This window comes from Poeciliopsis prolifica, unplaced genomic scaffold (assembly GCF_027474105.1).
Source record: "Poeciliopsis prolifica strain line A6 unplaced genomic scaffold, Auburn_PproV2 SCAFFOLD010, whole genome shotgun sequence".
Classification (NCBI taxonomy): Eukaryota; Metazoa; Chordata; class Actinopteri; order Cyprinodontiformes; family Poeciliidae; genus Poeciliopsis; species Poeciliopsis prolifica.
The window spans coordinates 11,560,408-11,586,839 of NW_026562385.1; the positions used below are offsets into that span (position 1 = coordinate 11,560,408).

The 26,432-nt window shown below is 43.1% G+C and overlaps 2 protein-coding genes across 5 annotated transcripts; both read right to left on the bottom strand.

The window, feature by feature from the left end:
• Nucleotides 1-768: 768 nt before the first annotated feature.
• On the bottom strand, nt 769-11,937 carry misp3 (MISP family member 3). Its single transcript, XM_055036227.1, has 4 exons — nt 11,846-11,937; nt 6,959-9,313; nt 1,618-1,697; nt 769-1,389 (listed from the first exon to the last, which is right to left on the bottom strand). The coding sequence occupies exons 2-4, from the start codon at nt 9,180-9,182 to the stop codon at nt 1,288-1,290; spliced, it is 2,406 nt and encodes an 801-aa protein (XP_054892202.1). The 5' UTR covers nt 9,183-9,313; nt 11,846-11,937; the 3' UTR covers nt 769-1,287.
• A 790-nt stretch (nt 11,938-12,727) lies between these two features.
• Nucleotides 12,728-21,202, bottom strand: LOC129363805 (paralemmin-1-like). Of its 4 annotated transcripts, none has more exons than XM_055036098.1 (4): nt 21,014-21,202; nt 15,837-15,878; nt 15,601-15,682; nt 12,728-14,943 (listed from the first exon to the last, which is right to left on the bottom strand). In XM_055036098.1, the coding sequence occupies exons 3-4, from the start codon at nt 15,647-15,649 to the stop codon at nt 14,120-14,122; spliced, it is 873 nt and encodes a 290-aa protein (XP_054892073.1). In that variant the 5' UTR covers nt 15,650-15,682; nt 15,837-15,878; nt 21,014-21,202; the 3' UTR covers nt 12,728-14,119. The 4 variants fall into 4 exon arrangements, with proteins under 4 accessions (XP_054892073.1, XP_054892076.1, XP_054892074.1 ...); XM_055036101.1 differs by lacking the exon at nt 15,837-15,878 and adding an exon at nt 19,559-19,705; XM_055036099.1 differs by lacking the exon at nt 15,837-15,878.
• Nucleotides 21,203-26,432: the final 5,230 nt, after the last annotated feature.

Sequence of the window (26,432 nt, forward strand, 5' to 3'; positions counted from 1 at the left end):
GGTCTCTTGGATCTCTTTTGCATTATGTCGTATTAAAGCCACAAATATCTTTGTGTCTTTTATTAAGTATAAATGTAAAGGAGCAACACAAACACTAAGTGCCCGTAGTGCAAATATCTAAGTGAATAGAGGAGGAGTGTGCATATAGCGTGACAAAGTTTAAGGAGCATTGTTACTTTTTCACAGTACCACAGTAGTTGTGTTTCCAGCAAAATTGAGCACAAAATTTTGTCAATATTCTGCTAATATATATAAAAAAACCCCCCAAAAAACCCAAGTTTGTTTGCCTGACAAGTCATTAAAAACATGCCGCGCCGTCATCCTCCAACTGCTTCCTGTCATCGTCTTCTTCACGGATCATGCAGCTCTTCATGCCAAAAAAAAGTGTTTCTGTTGCAGTTTTGTGAATATGGCCCAAAACCTCCCCCCCAAAAAAAACCACCTCATTCCAGCGCCAAAACTTCAAATTTATTTTCTGGAAAAGTGTGATTATGGTTAGTAGTCTTTCGGTAAACCTTGCATCTGACCATATAGATAAAGATAATTTAGCTGGATGTCACTGACATTTGAGCTGAAGTCTCTCAATGCTGGTTTTAACCCAACAGAGTGTGTTGAATGAGATAAGTTGTGTACTTCTGTCTGTAGAGTTAACTTGACTGGCTCAAAAAGAAAAAAGAAAACAAACAAAAAAAACATATATATATATATATATATATATATATATATATATATATATATATATATATATATATATATATATATGTTCGAATATAAACTTATTTTAATAAAGCAATTTAATTTAAGCTGAAAACAATCCAGATGTTCCCTGATGGGACCAGATTTAATCTAAGACTCACTAGAACCAAAACTTTTCCAACACTGTAAATGCAACACAGCCTAAGCGATAAAAAATTAAATGTTCTTCTATAATTGGCTGTGTTGTGAAGAACCTCCCCCTAAAACAACAAAAAAATAACAACAGGATTTTTCAAATAATATCTGTTGGTCCTGAATAAATACATGATGATGAAGAAACATAAGTATGAAAAAATAAATAAACATGTGCTCTGCTTAACTTGCCATCTAAGACTACGTTATATCAAAGTAAAAATCAAAAGCATGTTCTGATGCAAACACTAGGCAGAGCCCGAAGAGTCAGAAAGTGGTGAAGTTGGAACGAACACAAAGGTTCCTGTTGCTCTGATGTTTCCCTGATCCGTTTTGTGTTCAGACGGCGGTTCTGCTGCTGATCGGGATTCTGTTCTTGCACCGCTAAGGCGGCCGGCATCACTTCTTCTCCTCTGACAGCTGGCCGTTGATCAGGCCGGACTCCCAGAGAAGCCACAGAGGAGCTTTCTGACCTCCGGCTCTGTGAACCTTCGCCTCCTGCTGTGAGATGAGACAGAGAAAGGACGAGGCTTTAGAGCCGCAGATAAGCTGATCTGCGGCTCCTGCTCTCAGCTAAGCATTTCTAAAACTCTCGGATATTATTGTTTTCTGTTCTCGCACGTGGAAGAAACACAATGGTTGAGCTAAGAACAAGAAAATGAAGTTGAAGCTCACACGTGCTTTTGGATATTGTTGTGATATTTCATTTATTCATTTCTTTTTTTTTACCTGCACCTCGCCAGATTTCTTCTGATCCGTTTTAGACAGAGGCGGCCACAGTCTCTCCAGCTTTCCCCTGGACTTCACATCTAAAGAGACGTGAAAGGAGAAGATAAAAACGATTAAAGTTTGAAACTAATCCAAGCCTTTTGGCTCCTGTTCATATTACAAATCTTTATCAGGTCTCAGGATGTTCAGCGGCACCTGAATCCCTGGACAGTTTTGCGAGAAAACAGGCTAAATCGAAATGTTTACGACCAGCACAACCGTTTCGAAGGCCTTCATTGTTTTCGGAAAGAAATTCATTTGTTGATGGTGTGTATATATATATATATATATATATATATATATATATATATATATATATATATATATATATGACTGGATAGCTCAATACATAAGGCATCAGTATATCACCGAGAGGGCAGGGTTCGAATCCAGTCTGGGTCCTTAGGCAAGACCCTTCAAGCTACTGCCTACCTCATACCATGAGAGATACTAAGTTGCATAACATGCCGGCTCAGACGTCGCCCGGCCAAACAAGGTCTGCGTCAGGTGTTGGGGAACCAGAGCACCTTGATGACAAATGGGCTACTGGAACAAGACGGAAATGGGCGAGAGATGAAAATGTGGATCTGTTGGAATGCTACTACTCAAGTAACCCTAGTCAGAGGGGTTACATGCAAAGACTGGGGAAGGAATGGTTACTTCGACATCCCCAGTCAACACTAAGCGCTAAACAACTAGTAGCTCAGTGTTCCAACATCCGCAAACGGCAACTGCTATCACAACTTGAGATTGACGAGATACAACACAAATGCTACGGCAGAAGGGAGGAACCCGGATGTCAGAACTGTGGGGACTTAACTACAAGTCCCCACCCAGTGAGGGGATACACGGCCCCAATGAGCGAAACAGAGCTGAACGAGACAGCTGCTGACCTGAGAGAGAGAATCATGACCCGAATGACAACCAGGCCTCCCCGGCGCCAATTACAACGGCTGAGTGAAGTACCATCAGAAAGTCTCATTGAGAATGTGAATGCAGCATTGAGAACGATCCCTACCAACACCATAACAGAAACCAATGAGCTGATCTACAACTCAGCATCAGTGATCCTTGAGATACTTGGCTATAAGAGCAACCATGAGACCCAATACCCACCATGGAAAAGACGGTTAGAGGCTAAAATCAAGGTAACAAGGAGGGAAGTGAGCCAACTGTCAGAGCTCCACAAGGGTGCAATGAAAAGACCAGTACCCAGAAAGTACAGGCAGATGCCCATACCTGAAGCACTCGAGACTGCCAAACAGAGGCTCCAAGCCTTGGCCAGCCGCCTAAAGAGATACACAAGGGAGAATGAATCCAGAAGGATTAACCGGCTCTTCTCCACTCAACCAGCTAAGGTGTACTCTCAATGGCAGGGTAACAATAACAACAGAGCAGACCCACCAAGGCTGGAGACGGAACAATACTGGAAAGGCATATGGGAAAGGGAGGCGTCCCACAACAGCAATGCACAGTGGCTGATCTCTCTACGAGAGGACCACAGCAACCTCCCTGAGCAAGCCCCGGTAACCATCACTGTGACAGATGTCCAAGAAAGAGTCTCAGGTATGAAAAACTGGACAGCACCAGGGCCTGACATGATCCATGCCTACTGGCTAAAGAAACTCACTGCTCTCCATGAGCGAATGGCAGCCCAAATGAACCAGCTGCTACAAAGTGGGACTCACCCTGAATGGTTAACTGAAGGGCGGACAATCCTAATCCAGAAGGATCCATCAAAGGGTCCAGTCCCACCCAACTACCGACCAATAACCTGCCTCTCCACAACCTGGAAGCTCATGTCAGGCATCATAGCGGCCAAGATAAGCAAACACATGGATAAACACATGAGCACGGCACAGAAGGGTATCGGTGTAAATAGCAGAGGAGCCAAACACCAACTCCTCGTAGACCGCACAGTTGCCCGAGACTGCAAAACCCGACACACCAACCTGTGCATGGCTTGGATTGATTACAAGAAAGCCTATGACTCAATGCCGCATACTTGGATCATTGAATGCTTAGAGATGTATAACATCAACAGGACTCTGAGAGCCTTCATTGCAAACTCGATGAGGCTGTGGAAAACCACCCTTGAAGCCAACTGCAAACCACTTGCACAAGTGTCCATCAAATGTGGCATATACCAAGGAGATGCTCTGTCCCCGCTACTGTTCTGCATAGGCCTGAACCCCCTCAGCCAAGTTATCAACAAGACTGGCTACGGATACAGACTCAAAAATGGGGCCAATATCAGTCACCTACTCTACATGGATGACATCAAGCTGTACGCCAAGTGTGAGCGAGACATCGACTCACTGATCCACACCACCAGGATCTACAGCACGGACATTGGGATGTCATTCGGACTAGAGAAATGTGGTCGGCTGGTCACAAAGAGGGGGAAGGTGATCCGCACAGAAGGGGTCTCACTCCCAGAAGGAACAATAGCAGACATAGAGGACAGTTACAAGTACCTAGGTATACCACAAGCAAATGGCAACCTCGATGAGGCCACGAGGAAAGGAGCCACAGCTAAATACCTCCAACGAATAAGGCAAGTCCTGAGAAGCCAGCTCAATGGCAAGAACAAAATCCGTGCGATAAACAGCTATGCCTTGCCAGTAATCAGATACCCTGCTGGAATAATTAGCTGGCCAAAGGAGGAGATAAAAGCCACAGATATTAAGACCAGAAAGCTACTAACAATGCATGGAGGGTTCCATCCCAAATCCAGCACGCTGAGACTGTACACGAGCCGCAAGGACGGAGGCAGAGGACTAGTGAGTGTGAGAACCACTGTCCAGGACGAAACAACTAAGATCCATAAATACATCAGGGACAAAGCCTCAACAGACAATGTGCTCAGTGAATGTCTCAGACAACAGGGAACGGAGGTTGAGGTGCCAGAGATACCATCATGGGAGGACAAGCCCCTACATGGGATGTACCACCAGCAAATAACCCAAGTGGCTGATATCAGTAAATCCTACCAATGGCTGGAAAAAGCTGGACTCAAGGACAGCACAGAGGCCCTCATCCTGGCAGCCCAGGAACAGGCCCTAAACACCAGAGCAATAGAGGCCCAGATCTACCACACCAGACAAGACCCAAGGTGTAGGTTGTGCAAGGAGGCCCCTGAGACAGTCCAGCACATCACAGCAGGGTGCAAGATACTGGCAGGGAAAGCGTACATGGAGCGACATAATCAAGTGGCAGGCATAGTGTACAGAAACATCTGTGCAGAATATGGACTGGAAACCCGAGATCAAAGTGGGAAACACCCAAAGGTGGAGAACACCAGAGCTAAGATCCTGTGGGACTTCCAGATCCAGACAGACAAAATGGTAATGGCGAACCAACCAGACATTGTCGTAGTGGGATAAACATCAGAGGAAAGCCGTTGTGGTAGATGTAGCAATACCAAGTGATTGCAACATCAGGAAAAAGGAGCACGAGAAACTAGAGAAATACCAGGGCCTCAGGGAAGAACTGGAGAGGGCCTGGAAGGTGAAGACCACAGTGGTGCCTGTGGTCATCGGGGCCCTCGGGGCAGTAACCCCCAAACTGGAGCAGTGGCTACAACAGATCCCAGGAACAACATCAGACATCTCAGTCCAGAAATGTGCAGTCCTTGGCACAGCCAAGATACTACGCAGAACCCTCAAGCTCCCAGGCCTCTGGTAGAGGACCCGAGCTCAGAGGATAAGAACCACCCGCGGTGGGTGAGAAGGGAATTTTTTTTTTTTTTTTATATAGTAGATTTCAAGTTCTCAGGATTACTATATGTTTAGAAGTACTGAAACATGGGAAACGGTTTGCTCTCTCTGTTTTACTGCGCCGTCTGTGCAGCTATAAAGAGATGTTCGTAGTTCTTTGGAAATTCGTTTTACAATCGGCTGAGATTCCTCCAGATTCCTGCAGAGATATGCAATTCTTCATGTAAACCTGGTCAACATGAAATCCTTTATTTATTCAACTAAGTCCATGCCAACAGTCTTCTCCCTGAAGCTTTCCAACACGGGCAGTTTGAAAGAAACCAAACCCAAATGCATATATTAACATATTTAATATATGCCTTGCATATAATAAATATATGCAATGCATATATATTCGTGTCTTCATTTAAAACTTATGAACCTAATTTTTCCAAAAATATTATCCTAATTACCTGAGTATCAAAGGAATTCTGGTTTTTAAGAAACTATGTTACACATAAGTATTTATTGGAGAGCTTCATATATCCTAAACACAAAGTTATAGAAATTGTACTGTCATTTGTATTTTGGAGCGCAGCAGTGGCTAACTCTCATAAGTTTAAACATAAAGGTGGGATATTGTTAATGCAGATTCACTTGTTGAGCATACAGTTCCCTGCTTTGGAGCAAGATTACCTGGGATCACTCCACCATTCAAGAAGAAACTGTTTTTGGTCTGAATAGAGACATGGAGGTCATCGTCCTCAACACACCCATCCATAGTCTCCCGTCTTGCTCTTTCTGTTTCATTGCCTCTATTGGCAACTCTCAATAAAAGCAAACAGTGACAAGAAAACATCATAAACTACATCAGATTTATATTTTCATGATCTCCGTGACGGACCTGTCTAGGGTGACCCCGCCTCTCACCCGTTGACCGATGAAGATAATCACTAGCACCCGATGGGATAACAATGTCAGAAAATGGATGGATGGATTTTTAAAATTTCCACAAAGCACAGCTTAAAAATTAACAACATTTCCTCCAAAATATCTAAGCTGTTATTGCATATTTGAACTCATCAGTGCAGCTCTTTAGTAAGCAGAACTGACCGCTATGACTTGGTGGTTTGCCGAGATTCGTTTTGTGTTTAGAAACTAGGATTCAAAGCACTCAGTGCATAAAATTTACAAATATCTCTACCTTATCAGAGTTTTCCTGGGTAGTCCTATAAAATGAAAATGTAAAATGATGACAGACAAAAGGCCTCCTGTTGTCACTCAGCCTGCTGGCAACCATAGACTCAGATCCAGCTTGTTGCTAAAATAACCGCCCTTGACCACAAGTGACAAAGAGGACACCAAGTTTGCGATAAGACTCATTAGATAACACCATTTGATGTTAATGTTGAGAGGCATACATTGAAGAGCTAAAAGGCCTGGGAGGTTTGGGATGAATACAGACTAGAACTCGTCGACTGATTGTTGAAGCATTAAAGGAGGAAAAGTTCTGCTGTATAAACAATTCTTTTGCTCAATTTAATGCTCGAGTGTGCTCAGTCGATGAATGTTTCATCAAACGCATCATGCTGAGGCAGACTGACCTGATTTGAGCGTCATTGTACACCGATGCTTTTCTTCATCTTCATTTTTGTGTCTGTCCTCCCCATACAAAGTGCACCGCTGTCTGCGCAGTTCTTCTTCTCTTTCCTTAGCCTCCCGAATGTCCTTCTCCACCTCCGGCTGCAGGGCCATGGCTGGGCGCAGCTTGAAGAAAGGGTTTTGCCTCAATATGGGGGATCCTTGCCTGTCCTTTGTTTTAACCCTAGACTCCGCAGCGGAAGTGGAGGATTCGCTGTTTATTGAGTCCATGCTCCTGTGCAGCCGTAGGTGCTTGTCGTGTTTCGAGTAAGGAGATAAGCGTGTTCTGTCACGAGAGCCCCCAGTTGGGCTCTTCGATCTGAGGGTTTCTGGACTTTTGTCTCCTTCGAGGTTTGTAGAGTTGCATAGCCTCAAAGAGTGGGCCCTTGAGACAAGACAGGTCTTGAGGGAAAACATCTCAAGGCTTCGAGTGCGCTCCAGAACAGAGGGGTAAACGGGACCCTTCATTGCTGTGGTCGGGAGCTTCCTAAGCCTTGTAGGTCCCTCCATGTTAACCTGCTGAAAAGTCTCAAACAGCAGTTTTGTCTCCTTCAGCTGACGGGCTTCCCCTTTGCAGTACTCCCCAGGAATCGTACCCTGGTTGACCAGCACCAGCTCCCTTTGAATTTCCTGGCTTATCTCTTTCTGCATCTTCTTTTCAGAAAACTGCCACTGGCTTTGCTGGATGGTACACGCCTTAGTAAGGAGTGACTCAAGAGAAACATCTGTCTTGAATGGAATCTCCAACACATCCGGATTATCTGCAAGGTTGAAAACACCCCCAGCCCTCTGCAGGTTCTGCCTGGCCTGGGCCGCCTCCTGGATCTGTTTCTCCATTGACGTTTCAGCAGCTGAAAATCGATGCCCGGCAGAAATGAACAGTATATCACCGGGCATTTCGCGAGGGTTGTGAAGTGGCAAAGTTGAAGATGGCAAGCTTTCACTGTAATCGTCCAAAGACTCATCTGCATCTTTTGCGTCGATCTGCTTGTGCTGTGCCGTTCCAGGTGATGTTGACAAGGTGGTCCTTGCTTCTGTGCCATTGTTGTCATTGTTTTTGTTCTCTGTCACATCTGTCCTCTGTTCCTTCTCCTTTGATGCATCCTCCTCTTCATATTCGTCACTTGTTACACTCTTTTCTCTAATTCCCCCGTTGTCAACCTCAGACCTAAACCTATCTTCTTCCTCAGCTTTTGCCACTGTGATAATCTCCTGGGCTGTATTTAGGATGTCATCATGTCGTAGCTGCACCATTTGCAGACGCTGAAGCAGCTGCTCTCCCTGATGGATATCAGACACTATTCTCCGGTTTTCATCGACCTGCTCAAGCTCTTCTTCAGATTCTTGCTCAGATCTTGTGAGGATGTTGTCCGAAGATCTGGTTCCGACATGCTCTTCATTGTTACCGCTCTTGGTTCTTTCTTCTGCTTCATTATTGGTAAATTCTGATGGCTCTGAAGATGTGAAATCATTGATTTTATTGAGATCAGACATTGTCTTTGATAACTCCAAGTCTCTCTCATCAAGGCAAGAAATACCTTTGTGCTTTTTGTCACATTCTTTCTCCTGATTAGTCGTATCCCCCGGGTTTTCATCCACGTCTGAATATATTTGTTTATAGTTTTCTTCTTCTTCTCCTCCTCCTTCTTCTTCCCATGGCTTTGGGCCATCTTCAGGCTCCTCATTTGATTCTTCATCCCCTGATGCGTTACTCCTCTCTGCTTTTCCAGTTTTGTCATGGCATCGCTCCACCAAACAAGCTGAGTCATCCATGGATTTTTGGTTTTGATAATTCCTGTCACTGGAAAGCAATGTGTCATCCATAGGCTCCATTGACGGCTCCATTGTACCAGTTATCTCTTCATCCAGCTCGTTCCGTGCTGCCATTAACCGCTTCTCACCATGGTGCCTGTCTAAGCTGCAGGGATTAGCTTTTGTGGCGTCAGCTGCTTGGGTTGGTAGGGTCACACCAGAATCTGCTGGTGTTGCGCTTGTGCTTCCCTCTGTTGGTGACAAAACAGCCCTGCAGGGCGGAGGAGAAGGGGGCTGGATGAACACGTCACCCGGTCCTTCGTCGTCCATCAAGCTATAGTACCGCTTGATCTGCGCAGGAGCATCAGAATAAACTTCGGCACCATCTTGTGAATTTTTAAAGATTTCGGGAAAATTTGTTGTATTTTGGGTCATGTCTTTGCAGTCCTGATTTACGCACCCATGGTTCTGGGAGAGAAAGCTGTACGAGCTGAGACGTATTGTTGAATGACCACTTTTAGAAACACTCAGAGGTTTTTTGGTATTTCCCTTTTAGATCCAATAGGCTGCAATAACAACAAAAACATAAATTGTTATTGATGAAGGCAAATAAATTATACCAATAGCTGGATTATTCTGATGACGTACAAAGGGCAGAAAACATTTTGACCATTCCTAAAATAATGGCTGTTGTTTCCTAAAAATGGCAAACAACATCTTTTGGCAAAAAAATGACTTGGGCCAGTATTTTTAGTAAAGTGAGGATTTTGAAGAGTTGAAACTTTACCACATTCTAAAAGGTTGCGTGGTTTATTTCACGCATCTCGAAGTCTCCAATCCAAAGACTTGGCTTGTAGACTTCTAATCCAAGTCCAAGTCATTTCCCTTTAGCAAAGATCACGAACCCTCAGTCAAGAGTTATCGAGATGCAGGAGGAAGCGTCATACCTGATGCCTTATGAAAGTCGTCACTAAAGTTGACATTTATCTGTGACCAGACATTTACGTAAACATTCTGTCTGACGTTAAATCAGAGCAAAGTTTTCCTGTTTTAGATCAGCTAGGATTACTTCAAATGTGTACATATGGTAATGCTAGAATAATTTTTTATTTTATTTTATTTCATGACATTCTTCAAATGTAAAAGTTTGCATCGACTAAAATGACTAAACCTTTAGGTAATGTGAATAAACCCAGATGATGATGCTTGGCTTTGTAAGCTTCTTGAAGACTTAAACAGAGGCAGAGCTGCCAATGTATTTTAAGGCAACACCTCACACACGCGCACAGACTCCGCTTCCCTGTGTGACCTCCTGGACAAACCAAAGAAAATCAACTGAGCTGTCAGGAGGAAAACTTTGGACCTTTGAAGATGTTGCCTGAAGGTAACGAGAGTGTGTCACTGTCCGCAGGAAGAGGCCATTTGATTGAAAAGCAACTCACATGTCAGATTAAAGATTACAAATGAACTCTGACCCTGATTTTTGAAACTACAGTGGAAGTAAGCATAAGCATGCCACCAAATAGATGACAAAATGACTGAAGGGCAAGAAAATCAATGTTTTGGAGTGGCTATCAGAAAGTCCTGATCTCAGGTCCTTAGAGCCAGCGGCACCTCAGAAAAGTCCAGTAAAAAAAAACAAAAAATTGACTTGGCCATGCCTCTTATCCACCTTTGGTAGGAATATTTGTAGAAAGAGTTCAAGAGGTGTGTGTGAGTGAGCTGACCAACAACCTGACAGTGTTACTCTTGGTCTTTTAGGAGAAAGGGGCCCAAATATCAAGCAAATGGCCCTGAGAAGCCTGTGTGAGCAAACCCAAAATGTTTGACACATCTCATACAGACAAAAAAACCCCAAAACAAAACAAAAAAATAACTAGAAATAATTTGGCAATTTTACCTGAACTAAAACAGAAAAAAAATGTTTCCTCTGAATTGTTGTCTGGCTTTGAGAAAATAAAAGTTTTTTTTTTTGTTTTTTTGTTTTTTTTACATAGTGCATGTAAATATGTGTGAATTAAAGAAGCGTCAAAGCAACCAAGAATTCAATTAGCCTTCTGCATTCATCTTGGCGCACAGCGCCGGTGTTGCCAGGGTGACATTATTGTGCCACCGTGTCCGAGTCCTCTCAGTTGTGCTGATAAAGGGGAAGAAGAGTAATCGGCTTTCCTCCGTCTGTACAAACAGAGGAAAGCTGTGTGGACAGTGTCTGCCTGACTGACTGGCCACTCAGACTCCAACACTCTATTAGGTGATTTATGTAGGTACAGTAAATAAACTGATTACTGCTTGAATAGTTTTGATCGAACGATTCTGCTTGGACTAGACAGAATTTCACTCTCATGTTTTTAATCACTATACATTGTGTCCGATGACCGTTTTTACATTATTTTTTTTAAACGTAACACTTTCTAGGCTAATTATGATTTACAACAACACGGGTTTGAACCAGCTGGTCTATATTTACACCTGCACTGAAGGATTTAAAGCCGCACCTTTGGATTATCAACAGTAGTTCACTGAGCCTTTCCAACAAGACATATTAATGAGCTTAACCTGTTTACACTTTATTTTTATAGAACATTTTGCTTTCCTGCATGAAGCCAGTAATTTAAGCAACCATATCTGAGGTACTTTTGTGATTTCAACGTTTGCCGTCTTGGACGGCTCCCATGTTCGTTTACTTCCCTATGAGGAAGTGTATTTTCTGGACCTTCACATCAATCTGAACTACACGTGATCTCAGCTTTACTCTAAATCAACCTAAACCTAGATTCTTAAAATAAGTCGTGATTTTCCCCATGTATCACTCCATATCTGTGGTGGATGAAACTGCAGCTCCTGTTCTTTTGGGGTCCCGTCCGGTTTTGGAGCTTGTCACAATCGAATGAAAAACTCACAAAAAAATGCTCACAATTAATCTGCCTGTACTCGTTTAGGGGAAAAGCAATTCCTTATGACCTGATACAAAAATGTCACCACTTTTTACATTATTACAAAAACAGTGCTGTACAAACATGGCTGTTTCTGAGTACAACAGACAACAAATGCATTAAAACATGTAAACTTTGTGTAGATTTTTAAAGGAAGAGACCCACCTGACAGAGCTGTTGGCCGTGTGTGGTAGTGCTAACCTCGATGGAAATATGCATGATCAAGGTGATCTGCTTAGCATCTGTATCCTCCTGTCCTCTGTGTCGTGCACAAACCAAATCCTCCTCTTTGAGAAGCAGCTCAGTTGAAAATAATCCCGAGCAGGAGCAAAGTTTTATGGTCTACAATTCTAGTGATGTCAGATCTGATCCATGTTTCAGATTTCAGATGCAGCTCCCTTCACAGAAAACAACTCAAACACTTCAGTATTTAAATAATGCAGTCACCGTGTGGAGCGCTTTTCTGCCCCAGAAAGTTGCTTCCAAAAACTCATATGGAAATATCCAACTTCTCAGTTTGCAATCACAATTTCATGAGAATTTTATTGGGGCTGCATACAGCTGATCAACAGAGGGTGTAGAACTGTGAATCAAATGGAAAAAAATCATTGATGGCTTAAGGGCAGTGTTAAGCTGACAAAGTGTGAAACGCTTATGTGGTCAACCGCTTTTGATATTGATAACCCTACATATGAGCCGGGTCAGGTCAAAGCAACTTTATTAATCCCTTAAGGAGCAAATTGTTACCAGTCAACTGGTCTGTGTAAACAAAATAATTGTAACTGTACGTAAGTCAAAACCAGGCCTCCACAACTGCAGTGTTCAAAACTCAAATTTGCAATAAACAACAAAAGGAGGAGACAAACAAAGAACTTCTGCAGTTACTTAAGTCAATCATTCACATGTCTAATAGCTAATGCGATGTGCAATTTGGAATGACTTGGTTATACCATAGTGAGAACATGTTGGTGAAGAGCCAATCATTTTTGTGCATGGCAACCAGTTGCACAGCAAAAATAGAGAGAATAAAAACCCTCCACAAGTAAATGCAAGAAAAAAAAAGAAAAATCAGGTTTATTTATTTGTTCATATTTACATTTTTCAAGAGGGGTTCATGGCCCCCGCTGCCCCTCTCTTGGCAGCGAGACTGGTTAGAGAACAAGTAGAATCATGAAGACCATTAAGCAACACGGTGATAATGACACAGAGCAGTTTAAAGCAGGGTCCGGTTACAAAGCATCCCGACCTTCAACCAGTCCATGTAGCACCGTTCAGTTCATCGCCTGGAAATGAGGCGAATCATTGTCACCATAACAATGATTCACTAAAAACTCTTTATAGGTTTAAGACATAAAGATTGATAAAAACCTGTTTCATGATCAATAATTCATCAGTGCATAATATCCTGCCAGCATTCTAAACTCGCATCTAAAAACGACTTCATTAAATGATCAAATGCACAATTCATGGACTAAAAAGCTAATTAAAATCACGGGAAATGACAGCTCAGTGTCAAATTTATTTATTAATGTATTTGACCTCAATTCCATTGAAAGGTAGATGACAAAGTAGCTAATTTTGCTGGTTATGTATAATCAGAGTCCATTTATTTGGCTCATCCTCCCATTCTTTGAAAGATTTAAGCTTCAGCTATGGTTTAAGTCATCCTGATTGAGGCAAAATGTTGATATTCTCATGTTTCAATCTGCGTTTGCTCTCGAACATAGCATTATGAAATATAGGAATAAGGTGGATGATTTATTTTTTAAGAGGATTTAGGGGTTTTGATGTCATTTCTTATCACTGTCAGATGTTTTTTTATTTGTCCTGCTGGTTTATTTGGCAAAAACGGTTAGTACAAGGTTAAACGTTTTTGTACGCGTCACTTTGTATTTATTTAAAAAAAGGCACAGACGTTAGGAGTTGGGTAGGCACAAGGTGTACTTGATATACAACAAACGTAAGAAACGTATTATATAAAATGACTAAATAGTTTCAACCAAAAAACTAAATTTAATCCAATAATGCAGTCCGATTTGGAGTCAATTGAACTTATTAAAATCTCCTTGTTCTATGCAGCAATCCCTCCTACTGGAGCAGACTTAGACCAAAGTATCCATGTTTTTGTTCTCTGTGGCAACTGCCCTCTGGAAGCATCGAGTCAAGAGACGTCACAGTTTTTATACCTAACAAGAACATAAAACCTGACAAACACATTGAACCATGCAAAAACATTAAAAACGATACAAACAGCAATCCCCAAACAAGTACTGAACTTATTTGGCTGATATATGGCCAAATCTTTTGCTTGAGTCCTGAAAAAGAAATTCTGTGCTCTGTCCTCTAGGAGAGGGAAGCAGAGATACATCTAACTTTGATAAAGACTGAGCTTAAGGGAAATATGTGTCTAAAAATATACCATCTTCCATTAGTTGTCTTCTACATGACAGAGCAACACCGACATTTCTTCCGCCTGCCGTCATTCTCAACGCCGTCTTCCCTCTGGGTTTGGGGTTCTGCGTCGTCATCATTCAGTGGAACATCCTGAAGGGTTGTGTCTTGAGTCTTTTTCTGAGTCTCTTGCTCTCCTTTGGTTGCAGAGGGCGATTGAAGTGAAGCAGCGGCTCCTGGCTCCACCACGTGTTCTTCGCCGTACTCAGTAATGATGACCCGCTCTGCAGTGAGCATGCCTTCGTAGTCCTCGTCATTGTGATCCTCCTCAGGCGACGCGTCAGTGTAACCCAGGAACACAAGAGTTACTGGATCTTCCTCCAGGCTTTGACCCTCCATGTTCTCCAGAATTTCTGTAATGTCTTTGGTGACGATCTTGGTTTCTTTATCTGGGATTCTAACACTTGTACACTCTTTCATCCTCTCAACTTCCCTTTTATACCCAGAGTTATCCAACTGTGCATAGTCCTCCTTTGATGTGCCATTAGGGGTGATGAAATTCAGGACGTGACCTTGACTTTTGTTTCTTTCTCCATTCCCAGTGGTAATCTCTGTTTTGTTCGGTGTCGCTGCTACATCATCCAGCAGCACCGTCATCCCGACGTCATCAATGATGGTCAATATCTCACCGAGCTCTTCGGTCGAAGGTTCGTCTACCGAACCGCCAACGGTGTGGATGCTCTTCCTTCCATCGTCAAAGATGGTTGTCGATGTCGGAGCAGCAGGAGGTGAGGAGATGGGGGCCACTGATTTGATGACGGTGGCACCCGTCCTTGGGTCTCTCTCCACCTGCACAGCCAACATCCCAAGGACTGCAAGGACAAAGCAAAAGTATTTGACAACAAGAAACTAGACGGAATTACTCAGTACACATGCAGATAGGCAACGTAAGCTACTTGTTTTGATTTGCATTAAGAGTCACGGCAAAGGGCAAAACTGGTACTGGCAGAGAGACTTGGAGGCGTTTGGAAGTCTCTCTGCTTCAGCTCACCTTGCTCCAACATTAGCTCATCAGCAGAGCTCTGTGAAGCTTGACTGCATGCTAGGGAAACATTTTCACCATTTAATTCAAGCATGTAGGATACGGGACACGTTGAAACGTTTCAGGACTCAGCAACTTGTAGATGCCCAGTCTAAAAGTTTGAGGCCAAGTGGTTTCAAACTGCAGTTTCACAAAGGTGAAAAATGACCCAGTTTAGAAAATCCAGCCCTCCCCCCAGTCCCCGCTTCCGCTAAGGCCTCCAGCGGCCATAAAAAATTAACATAAAGAAACAACAAAAGGGTAAAAATAACGCAGTTCGCATGTTATTCACTGCAGTTGTGCCCTTGGGGCTGAACGTGGACATGACAATACTGACTAAAGATGACACATTTAGTTGGAGAACAGAAAAGCAAGAAAAATAAAACATGAATATTAGCAATGATTAATTCAATCATTTTGAAAGAGGGATGTTTTATTTTTTCCTCACCTGATCGGCCATCTTGTCCAGCAGCGTCATGAGGCATTCGCTGTGCCATTTAACCGGATTAGAGATCTTTAATCTTTCGTAGCTGCAGAAGTAAACATGTTTAGAAGTCAGCAGGGAAAGTTTAGACCTTAAGGAAAAATTAATGACATGAATTCTACACAGGATGTGCGATTGTTAAGAAAGCCCACATGTGCATACACTGAATCAATTGCAAACTTAATGAAAGACAACCTCACCACTTCTCAGACGAGCTTTGATGTTTGATCAGTTTCAATATCCTGTCGGAAAACCCAAACATGTTAAATTTCCAATGATCTAGCTGATTATTTGGGCTGAAGTTTAAATATTTAAATATTGTATTATTCTTTCATTATTTACATCAATTTGTCCAGTGCAGCTGTTCAACTGACAATAGGATAAACATGAAAAATCAATCAATAAATAAATAGGAGCTTGTTTTAAGTCAATAATTCTTTAACATTGATGAAAAGGTGTTAGATCTACTGACGGACCATTTCACTTGCAACATGAATTCATGCACTCCGAGTTTTTAGATATCTATAACGTTATTTTTGAACCACCACACCCTCAAAGTAGATCGACTGCATCTAAAGAGCTCAAAATGAATGTGACCTTCATGCTCACGATGTCTGCATGCAGACGTTTCTTGAAATGAAGTTGGATTTTATCATCACTGACTTTGGTCTGTTTCCTGACTGCTGAAAACAACGTGGCCACTAGATGTCCTCGTGAAACAGTTTTGATGGGCTGCCATGTGGGATCTTTACAGAACTGCCAATGCACATAGCAAAAATATTCAGCCGTCTTTTTGTGCTTCTTTCTATCTTTCTTTCTGTTTTTCCCATGGTGACGTGTTAGCTGCCAAGCCTCTAGTTTAACATCATCACTTTTTGCGTTTCCACGTCAACCTTTCTGCAACTTTGTTCCCAGAGTTGACATGCGTTGAGGATGGGTTCACGTAAGTCCCTGTGACAGGCCTGATCCCGCTCTGTGGAGAGACAATTACAGACAAGGGAGCTGTTGTCTCAAAGCTGAGCTGTTTTCCGCTCTGCCACTTTGTTTTAAATTCTTTTTCTCCAGCTAAGGCCTTTGCTAAAGTCAATCATCCTCTGGAGAAAAAAACCCAAAAGAAATCTCCAGACAGGCATCGCAAAGAGACTCATAGAGCGGAGAAATAAGCCGATGTCAAGCCAACGACCCGTACGTCCAACTGTTGACCTTGTTCGACCTTGTGGATGTCCGTCTCCAGGCGAGGAAGGAGAGGTTTTTAGGGGCTAATTATGCTCACACGCTTTAAATAGACCCTGACGCTTTAATGTGACCCCTCTCGGGCCCCCCGTCTCCCTTTCCTGAGCCCACGAACATTTCAGGCATAGTGAGACAAATAGCCAGACAGGATTAGCTCCATTATGTCAACCGGCGTTGTGGTTGTGTTTTAGCCCAGCACAGGGCGCCAAGGATGACTGGAAGACATGTTGACTGTTTGACTACAGGGCCGCACAAAAGTATCCCAATGTTTTCACACTTTGCCACATTGTAACCAGAATCAGATTTATTGTGTTAAAAAAACACGGGATTTGACTTTTCCTTCCTGCGCTAACAGCTTGATGTTAGCATTTAGCCCTAAGCAGACGGAAACATAAAGAGGCGTTTGAGCCGCCTTGGCCACCATTGAGCTGTCCAAAACACCTGGATGGACCTAGCCCCGCCTTCAAGGCTGAAGCTCCTCCTCTGAGCTGCCAGATGGAGCAGCACACCCCTCCACAACTCCCCCACTGAGCTCCTTCAGACTAGCCAGCTGCAATCAGCAACCACCTGGTGTAACTGTGAGTCTGTTGAGCTGGTCATCACAGCTACTTCTGAGTGGAACACTGGTAAAAACGTCATTAAAGGGTTAATAGAGGAGCCATGTTGTGATGACTTCCTGAAGGCGAAGAAAGAGCAGGAGCTTCTTAAAGAGAAAAAGACCCAATTTCAAGGTGTTAAATTGTGAAGTCAAATTTGATATATACAGCATTTTCATAAAACTGAAGGTAACATAGCTGACAAAATGGCACCACATGCCTGGTAAATCATATTTCTGCCCCTTTAACAGATTAGAAGACAATGAACTGAGATGCCCCGTCCTCTATTTATCACTGAGCGTCAGTCTGTGAGAGAATATCCCATGTTGCCTTTTGTGTGTGTCGTCGCACCCAGTAGTTGCTGTGTGTTTGCGACTGCAGTAGAGCAGTTGATAGAGTCTGTGTGTTCTTGCTAAGAGACCTCCTTTCTGACAGCAGCTGCCTTTTTAGTGTCCTCCTCAGGCGTCTTTTGACTTTTGGTTTGTTTCTGAGTGGACAAACACACACACACACGCATGCGCACAGACACACACACACACCCAATGCCAAAGACAAAATATGTTTCAGCACAAATACAAACACAATATAGCTCCTAACCAGTGATTCACAGCAGTGAATCAGGGAGAAGAGCCAGATGTCTGTATGTCCCAAATGTTCCCACTTTGTGTAGAACATGGAACAAGCATTTCATAAACGATAACGATATTTTTCTGGACGAAGATTGGCATATTGGAGTGATGTATTTTCATTGGCTTCTGCTTGTCCACCTGCTGTAAAGATGTCAGAATGGTTCCCCTTATTTACTGACTCATTCTGACTAGGGAGGCCTCTAATCTCCGTTGTTGTGATTGGGAAAACCCTGCACTGTTTTCCATGCAGCTGGAAAATGTTCACATTTTAAACGTCTGGAGGAACTACCAATCTGCTGAGCTCATAATAGGAGCTACTTGTCAGTGTAACACTGGTAAAAATGTTGCTCAAGGGTAAATAGAGGAGCCATGTTGAGGTGACTTCTTGAAGGCAGAGATTCAGAAAAAGCAGGAGTTTCTTAAAGAGACACTACAATTTCAAGGTGCGTCTCAAAATTGCAAGACCACGCTGCTTCGTCTGCTGAAAGATTACGCGGCCTGACGGATCCTTTTCTCTGCATTTCCATTTTTGGATCGTTTAGAGCCACGGAAACAACGCTTTGACGCGACGAGACACATTGGACGACGGGCGTGTTCCGCATTTCTCAAATGCTCGCTCAAGAGATCAGGACGAAGAGCTTGCTATCTGGCTGCGGTCGTCCGTCATTTCATCTCCGCCACAACGAGCTGAGCAAAAGCTTGTGGTGCTGCCACGTTGGATCTCATTTGGGACGACTAACGCAGACAGACTGAGACAAAAAGTGACGCAGATTGGTGCTAAGAGGTGACAAAATCACCCGTCTCAGATGCTAATCCACGGCAAGATGGCGTGAAACCCATCGATGGGACTGACGCCAAGTTCGTTTGTAAAGCACATTTCAGAAGCGAAGCAGTTCAAAGTACTTTGAGTCATGACAGCAACCAGTTGAGAAACAAGCAGCAAACACAACAATTCGTCAAATGCCATCATCAAAATGATCAATAAATGTGTTGATCAGCGTTCCATTTACTGCTGATCAAAGGTCGTTTTGAACAGGTGTGGGCTTAACCTTGATTTCAAGGAACTCCGTGTTTTGGCCGTTTTGGAGTTTTCTAGTAGTTTGTTCCAGATTCAACCGTTCAACCATGTGAGCGATGAACGGTGGTGTGTGACTACTGAGGCCTGAAGTGGTGAAAGAACTCCAGATCCCAGCATTCACAGCTCTTCACCTTCAGAGGGGAAAGGTCAAACCAGTAATTAAACTCCTGAATGGCAGAGTTGCCCGTTGGCATCATAAAAAAACCACGAGAAACCAAAACACAGAAACAACCTGTGGTTTTTTCCTCGACATAAGGAAGCACAACGGCATACTGTCGAAAGATAATCACCCTGAACTTTCTGTCCTAGTCAAAGACCTCCCTGCCAATTTCCCCTCCAACACTAAGTTTCAACATATGCAGCTGCCAGGACATCGTCTTCCTTACGCTGTGGGAGGGCTCGCCTCCATCTTCACGTTCCACCCCTTCACCTGCACTACCAACCGTCTGCGGCTGAGGAAGCCTCCGGCGGGGAAACGGAGTGTGTGTTGCACTGTGTGTGTGGGAGGCTGTTCCAGTGAGCATGAGCAGCCACTGGGGAGACATAATGCAGTGTTGTTTATCCTCAAATATGTGTAGCCTGCAGGAAACACAGAAATAGTTAATGGAGAGCCTTTACGTCCTACATCAAATAAACGCTACATTGTTTTGACATTTCTGCTCCCTTTCATTGACTTATATGTATTTCTTTTTTTTTTTGTCTGATATTGTTAGGTTGCTATTTTTAATGCGTAGTAATGTTCAGACTAGGTGAGGATTGTTAAAACGTTACGTCTATGTAGCTTAGGTTGGCAAAGATGTTTCTCAAATGCCAGAAAAATGAGGGCTGGATTTATATATATATATCTATATATATATATATATATATATATATATATATATATATATATATATATATATCTATATATATATAAATTTTTTTTTTTCAAAAAATAATTTTGGATTCTTTAAAGTTTGATAATGACGACGTCGTGGTTTTTGAGTCAACCCAGAGGCATGCCTGAAGATATATTTTAAGGTACGTCTGCTTCCTTGAGTGACAATCATGTAAGATGTCGGGAAGAAAACGCCAAAAATCCAAACATCCCTTCCGTTGATCCAGATGTGAAGTTTTCACAGAAACTGCAGGTCGCCTGTCACCAGTCCCCACGTCTCTCAGGAGACTCGTCATTTGAAAGCTGCTGCTGCTGCTGCTGCTGCTGCTGCTGCTGCTGCTGCTGCTGCTGCTGCTGCTGCTGAGCTCGAGGAGCGGATCCAAAACCCACAGCAAAGTCCAATCGGCCTCGCCCGGAACGATGCATCAGGGCGCAACCTCGGTTTGCGAGCGTCTCGGTTTGGCGGTGACGAGGCGTGACATGATGTGACAGTCATGGGACACACCGATGGTCAGACTTTAACACGAGAGGACGCAAAAAAAATCTGACTGCCTGGACCTTCAATGACTGCATGTTGTGTGAAGCACTTAGAGGACCTGTAGATTTAACAGAGGGCTGTAGAAGAACAAATTATTTATCATTTTCTACCATTCCGTCTGTTTCTACTTCAAAGTCACTCCACCTGACTTTGTGTCGTCAAATCAGACTTCTATCCAACAGGTTTTCCTCTCTGTCTTCTTCCTCTGTGGTAATTCCCTCCTGCTTGCAAAGCATCAGTACCAAGGCAGTTGAGGCGTAGTGAGTTGCACGAAAGTCCTTGTTCACTATTTTGCACCACCCAAACTCTGAGAACTTTCTTGCCACGACTGTTTCTGAAACTCTGAGACTCTGAAACTCTGCGACCGGCAGAGGAAAGTCCTTTTGACCTGACCACATTCCACTCCATTCTGAATCTAAAGGCGCTTACCGTGCAGTTGGATCAGTCAAACTCGATGGGTCGCGTCGCCGTGCAGTGAAAGTGATCTGGTCTCGGTTGTGAAAACACCAGTCCGTGCTGTGGAAGACCACCTCGTTTTGATATTATACTTCGGCAACTCCCTTTCTGCTGTCATGCTCCCTAAAGACAAGGCGTTCTCTGTATGTTGCAAGCAGAGAGAGAGCAAGAGAGAGGGAATGGGGGGATATTTTTAGTAGAGACTATTGAAGGGAGATACAGCTGGCCCGGAGAGCAGGGGTACGAGAACGGATAGTTGAGTGACTCAGCAGATTGTCTGCATGCTGAGGGATATCTGTGCTCTTACTGGGAGTTGTAAACAAGCTGGACCGCTCCGTGTGACAGTTGCTGCTGTTCTGGCCTGATTTGTATAGGCAGTCCTCTGAAGGCCTGACTTTGAACTCACAATGCCCTAACGCTCACTTTTTCATTTCAAATGGCGAATATGACAAAGCCGTCCTGTGAGATGAGTGGGTGGGCGTCGCATTGTGAACAGTCTGTTTATCAGCAAACTGCTTTATGCCGATAAGCCTCAGTCGTCCCACAGCGCGTAAAAAACCAAGACAGAGGCCGACGCTGTGAGCTACAGGGAGCCACAACTCTTGGCAACAAATCAGAATCGGCACAAACACGTCAGTTTGCGAGACGACACATTACAGCACCTGAGAGTTTCAGTTCAAATGTGGATGAGTTTTTTTGGAACAAATTCCTGCCCAAGTCAAAGAGACAATGTGTCTGTTGTTAAGAGAGAATCTTGCGTTGCAGCGTCGCTTGGTTGCACCCAAGCTTAAGAAAGTCAAGTTCAAATACATCTGAGAAGTCTACATGTGAATACGGTCCAAATCTGGACCGGGTCCATTTTGCATTTGATCGAGTCGGATTTTGAGTGTAACTGGAATAAAAAGGTGTAGGGTTGAGAGAAACCAAATGTGACTGGTGATCAGGTCTTGGTAGTTGTTTCTCACTTCGAAGCTGATAGGCATAATAAAAAAAAAAAGAAGCAGCTGCATCACTTTCCCAGACTGCTGTGTGCCTGTTTGTTGCTCACCTCATGCTTTGATTTCACCGTTTTTCTTCTGTTTCTGTGTGAAGCTCTTTAAAGGCTGATTTTCCTGTCATTTCTCACTTCCTCCTCCAAGCTTTTCCATCTCAGTGTAATTTTAGAAGTGACTCTTCAGATGAGGTTCCACTGAAGTGGAAAGCAGCACTTTCACCTTTCGCCCTTTTCATTTCTACGCCTGCAGGCCTCATTAATCGAATCCCTGACATTCCTCAGATGAGAAAAAAAAGAATAAAAAATGGCAAGAAAATTTAAAATATAGATGACTAATTAACTTCATCCGTACTTTGAACTGTTTAGCATGACATTCATGAGTCTGCTAACTAGTGAATGTGGCGTTCCCTGTGTGTAAAAGCAGCGCCCCATGGTTAGTGGTGCAGCGACAGACCACATCAAAGTCGAAGGACTCTGTGTTTGAAGTCAGGCGGATTTGGATCCCCTTTGAGATGCATCGTCATTTACCATTGATGACTGTTTATTGCTGTGGCAGAGAGAAGGGGACGTCTGCTTCGGCGTGCCCGATAGGCCGCTTCAGACTGATGTCTGTGTGTGAACTGAGCTAACGGAGTTCTGGTGATTTTAGCAAAATGGCCTATAGGGGCTTTGACTGGCCCCTCGTCCCGTAACCACATTTGGAGAGAATTATAGAGATTATCAGGGAGGAGAACGATGCTCCTTGTACATCAATGCTGTAATAAAAAATGTTGTTTCACTAACATAGCACATAATCACCTTTCAAAAATAATGGCTTAAGTCTTTTTCTTTCTTTTTTTTTTTTTTTGCCAAAAGTGATTTATTTATTTTGCCTAATCATCTTTTTGCAAAAAAAAAAAAAAAAGAAGCCTTGACTTTTATTCATTTTTTATATTTTTGGCAAAAAAAAAAATGACTTAATAAAATGGTGTTATATATACATTTATTATAGATAATGAAATATGAGATTTTATTTCTTGTAATTCTCATTTTTATGGCTTTCAGGTAGTGGAAACCCCAAATTTTGTGCATCAGAAATTTAAATCTTAAGTGAGATTCATTTTTTCTGAAAAAAAGAGGATATTTTATAAAGCTTCCTCATTTCTGTGCATTGAATATTTGGCATGAACTTGAAACTTTTCCCACCACATGTTTTCCTTCCACTCGACTTTTTCTACTACTTTGCTGGGAACGATGGCGTCAATTTGTATTGGTTAAAAGAGTTTAAACAGCATGTGTCGCTACATGTATGGAGTCGACATGACACATAAATTTCACTTTCTGAGATGAGCAACAAAAAAAAAAAACAAGCAAAAAACAAAAAAAAAAACTTTTCAATGAAATTCAAAATTAATGAAATGTACAGGTGCTGATGAATACTGGTAAAAGTATGTTTTTAAATGTCATACATACTTTGGCCATTTGACAATGAGCAGTATAACTGCAATTTTTATGTTTTATTTTCTATAAACCATTGAGAAATAGAAAATACACCACACTTTTGATAACATTTTTTTTACTATATGATGGTGTTCATGGACAAAACGTACATCTACATTCCAACAAATCCTTGTTTCCTGCCAATCGAGACGCATGATGGATCCTGTCATGGTGCCAGGTTCAGAACCCATCATGCCTTTGACTGACAGTGGAATGAAAATGTCAGTCAAGCTGAAATGATTCCCTTTGCTTAAACCTCTGGAGCAGAAACTTTACATCAGAGACTCACCTTTGCACTGACGGTCTTAGTTTAAAGGCGGTAAGAGAGAGGGCTTAAACCAGAGTTATGTTTTAGTGCCTTTTTACAGCTTCACTATGACAATTTAAACTTTAACTATGGAGTAAATGTCCATTTAAAAAACAAACTGAAATTTTGAGTTTAAAATTAGAAACATGGACATTTCTGAGTCAAAAATCAAAATAAAAAATGCTTCTTTTTCTTTACTTTTGGACAAAAGTTGAAATTCAAAACTCTGTGATTTTTAGCTTTTCAAACTCATTGTTTTTTTTCTAGAAGATTTCTGAGACTAATCGCTTTTGCGGGCAGAAGTAAATTTCTGCCCTATTTTTTGGGGGGGGCACAAATGTACTTCTCTTGTTTTCCTATCTACAATGACTCTGTTGTCATACACTCAAATTATTTGCCTTAACCAACAGAGTGGCACTAGACGAAAAGCCAATGAGTGATTATAAAATGGGCAACGTGACAAATTCTCTTCCACTACCTTCTCTGTTCTGGTCCAACTCGGCCTTTGTGGTGCCGTCGCCTCCGTGTCGCTACTTTCTCGGGTTTTGTGAGAAGAACTGAAGTTAGTTTCTTGATGGCGCTAATAACTGGTGCAGAGCAGTGATGCTGCGATTAAATCAAATACTAATTGACTCTATTTATGTTCGAGAGCATTTTATTTAGGGGCATCCTTCTCCGTGGTTGACAGTCCTCAATATAGACTGCGAGAAGCAGTGTGTCTTCCTCCAGAGGCCTGCGTGCGGCCTGACGTCAGCCTGACTTACTTCATCATTGGCTCAAATCAGCATCAAAGTCGCGGCTGTTGCAGACGGACGCTGTGGGCCCCGTCGCCTCGTCTCGTCTGAGCGGCGCTGTAAACTGCTCCTTAATTAGGCCGAGCTCTGCCCTGTGCAGCCGTCGGTGTTTAGCCCTTTCTCTCCGCTCACACGACAGATCGGTCAGATCGGATGTTTCTCACTGTTGCACACCGCGCACTTTCCGCATGTCCGTGTTTCCCTCGCTCCACGTTGGATGCTGCGACTCTCTCTGTCACCTGTGGGCATGAATGTTTCTGTCTTCTGATCGGCATCTGAGTGGAAAGCGATGCTCTGTTTCTTATAGTGAGCAGACAGGAAGACTGGTGGAAGAAAGTCGTTTCTTTCATCCACCAACAACCTAAATTAAATCTGAACTTTCCTTTATTTATTTACGACTTTGCACATGAATGCACTCTTAAAGGGGCGGTATTATATATTCTCTAAGCATATAGAACCGTTTTATAGCACAGTCAAGTAACTATGTTACCTTCAGTTGATAAAAAATGGAAATGAAAGGAGTGTGTGCTCTTGCTGACTCTGCCTCCTTCAGAAAGTCATTGGAGCTTTACTCCTCTATTAACCCCTTACCAGCATTTTTTTTTTCACCGCCATTGTACTGAGAAGTAGCTCCCTTAATTCCCAGTTCCACCAGTTGTTTGCTAATTGTTGCTGGCTAGTCTGAAGGAGCTGAGAGGGAGAGTGGCGATGCTGTTGTAACTCGGAGAAGCTCAGAGGAGGAGCTTCGTCCTTGAAGGCGGGGCTAGGTACAACCAGGCGTTTTGCAGAGCTGAATTAAATACGCATGAAAGAGTCAGGGCAACGCTCCAGGTATGTTTTGATGGCATTATAACAGGATGTCTTCACATAATACTGCCCCTTTAAAGAACTGAAAGATGAGAACTGAAAACACTCCTTCATCTCCACCCAGTCAGTCTTGTCTTCAAAACCATAACCATAAAGCTAAACCTGACTGATATTAGCCACATGTGATTTGGTAAGCTGTTAACGACCCAAAGTGAGAACAATTTCAATATCACTAGATCCAAAACTCTTTGATTCTTGGATATTCTCTTGCCTTTAAGAGTTTGTGATTCTCCATTGGACGCTTCTCTCCTGCTAAAGGCACTCCAGGAATTGCTTCAGCCTACGCATCATCATCATCATCATCATCATCATCATCATCATCATCATCATCACATGCAGACACCCACAATCACCCAGAGGTAGCATATGATCCACCCAATATACACACACTGACTCACACACGAATTGGCCTGAGGGATGTGTAGCATACTGTCTGCACAACCTGCTCAGAGCGACCACACTCAGCATGCATACGTACAGATGAACCGTCTCTCTGCCCTGTGACCTAAATAACTCCATTTAAAGTCTCTGTTTTCCATAATCTTCATGCCCATTATGATCATCCGCCCTTCCTCCATCCTTCTGCTCCTCACAGCGACTCCATCCTCCCGTGGGGACGAGGGATGAGGAAAGCGAGCCGGGACGTTGGGTTCGTCCCACTGAAGGTCGATTAAACCAAGACGGTCGCTTTAAAACCCAATCTGCTGCGACGCTGTCGCAACCGGACCTGGATTTCCCCCGCACCGTTTTGTTAGAACAGAGCCACAGCGACGTTCTTTCTTCTTCACTGCGGTTTCCGAGCTTCTCTATCAGAGCCAGGGAGCCGGATTCAGCTGCAGGACGTCCGTTCAGCCTGTTCGTCAGGCCCACGCTGCTGCATGAAAACAGCTCATGTTCTGGCTGCTGGACAAAACCTCCATCATTCAGCTCAGCTGCACGTCTTCTGTGAAT

Excerpts from the sequence above, each read along its gene's own strand:
- LOC129363805 (XM_055036099.1), bottom strand. The coding sequence starts at position 15,649 with ATGGCACAGCGAATGCCTCATGACGCTGCTGGACAAGATGGCCGATCA. Across the intron at positions 14,944-15,600 it reads TGGACAAGATGGCCGATCAG|TCCTTGGGATGTTGGCTGTG; the intron begins GTGAGGAAAAAA and ends TTGTCCTTGCAG.
- misp3 (XM_055036227.1), bottom strand. The coding sequence starts at position 9,182 with ATGACCCAAAATACAACAAATTTTCCCGAAATCTTTAAAAATTCACAA. Across the intron at positions 1,698-6,958 it reads TACAATGACGCTCAAATCAG|ATGTGAAGTCCAGGGGAAAG; the intron begins GTCAGTCTGCCT and ends ACGTCTCTTTAG. Across the intron at positions 1,390-1,617 it reads AGAAATCTGGCGAGGTGCAG|CAGGAGGCGAAGGTTCACAG; the intron begins GTAAAAAAAAAG and ends CTCATCTCACAG.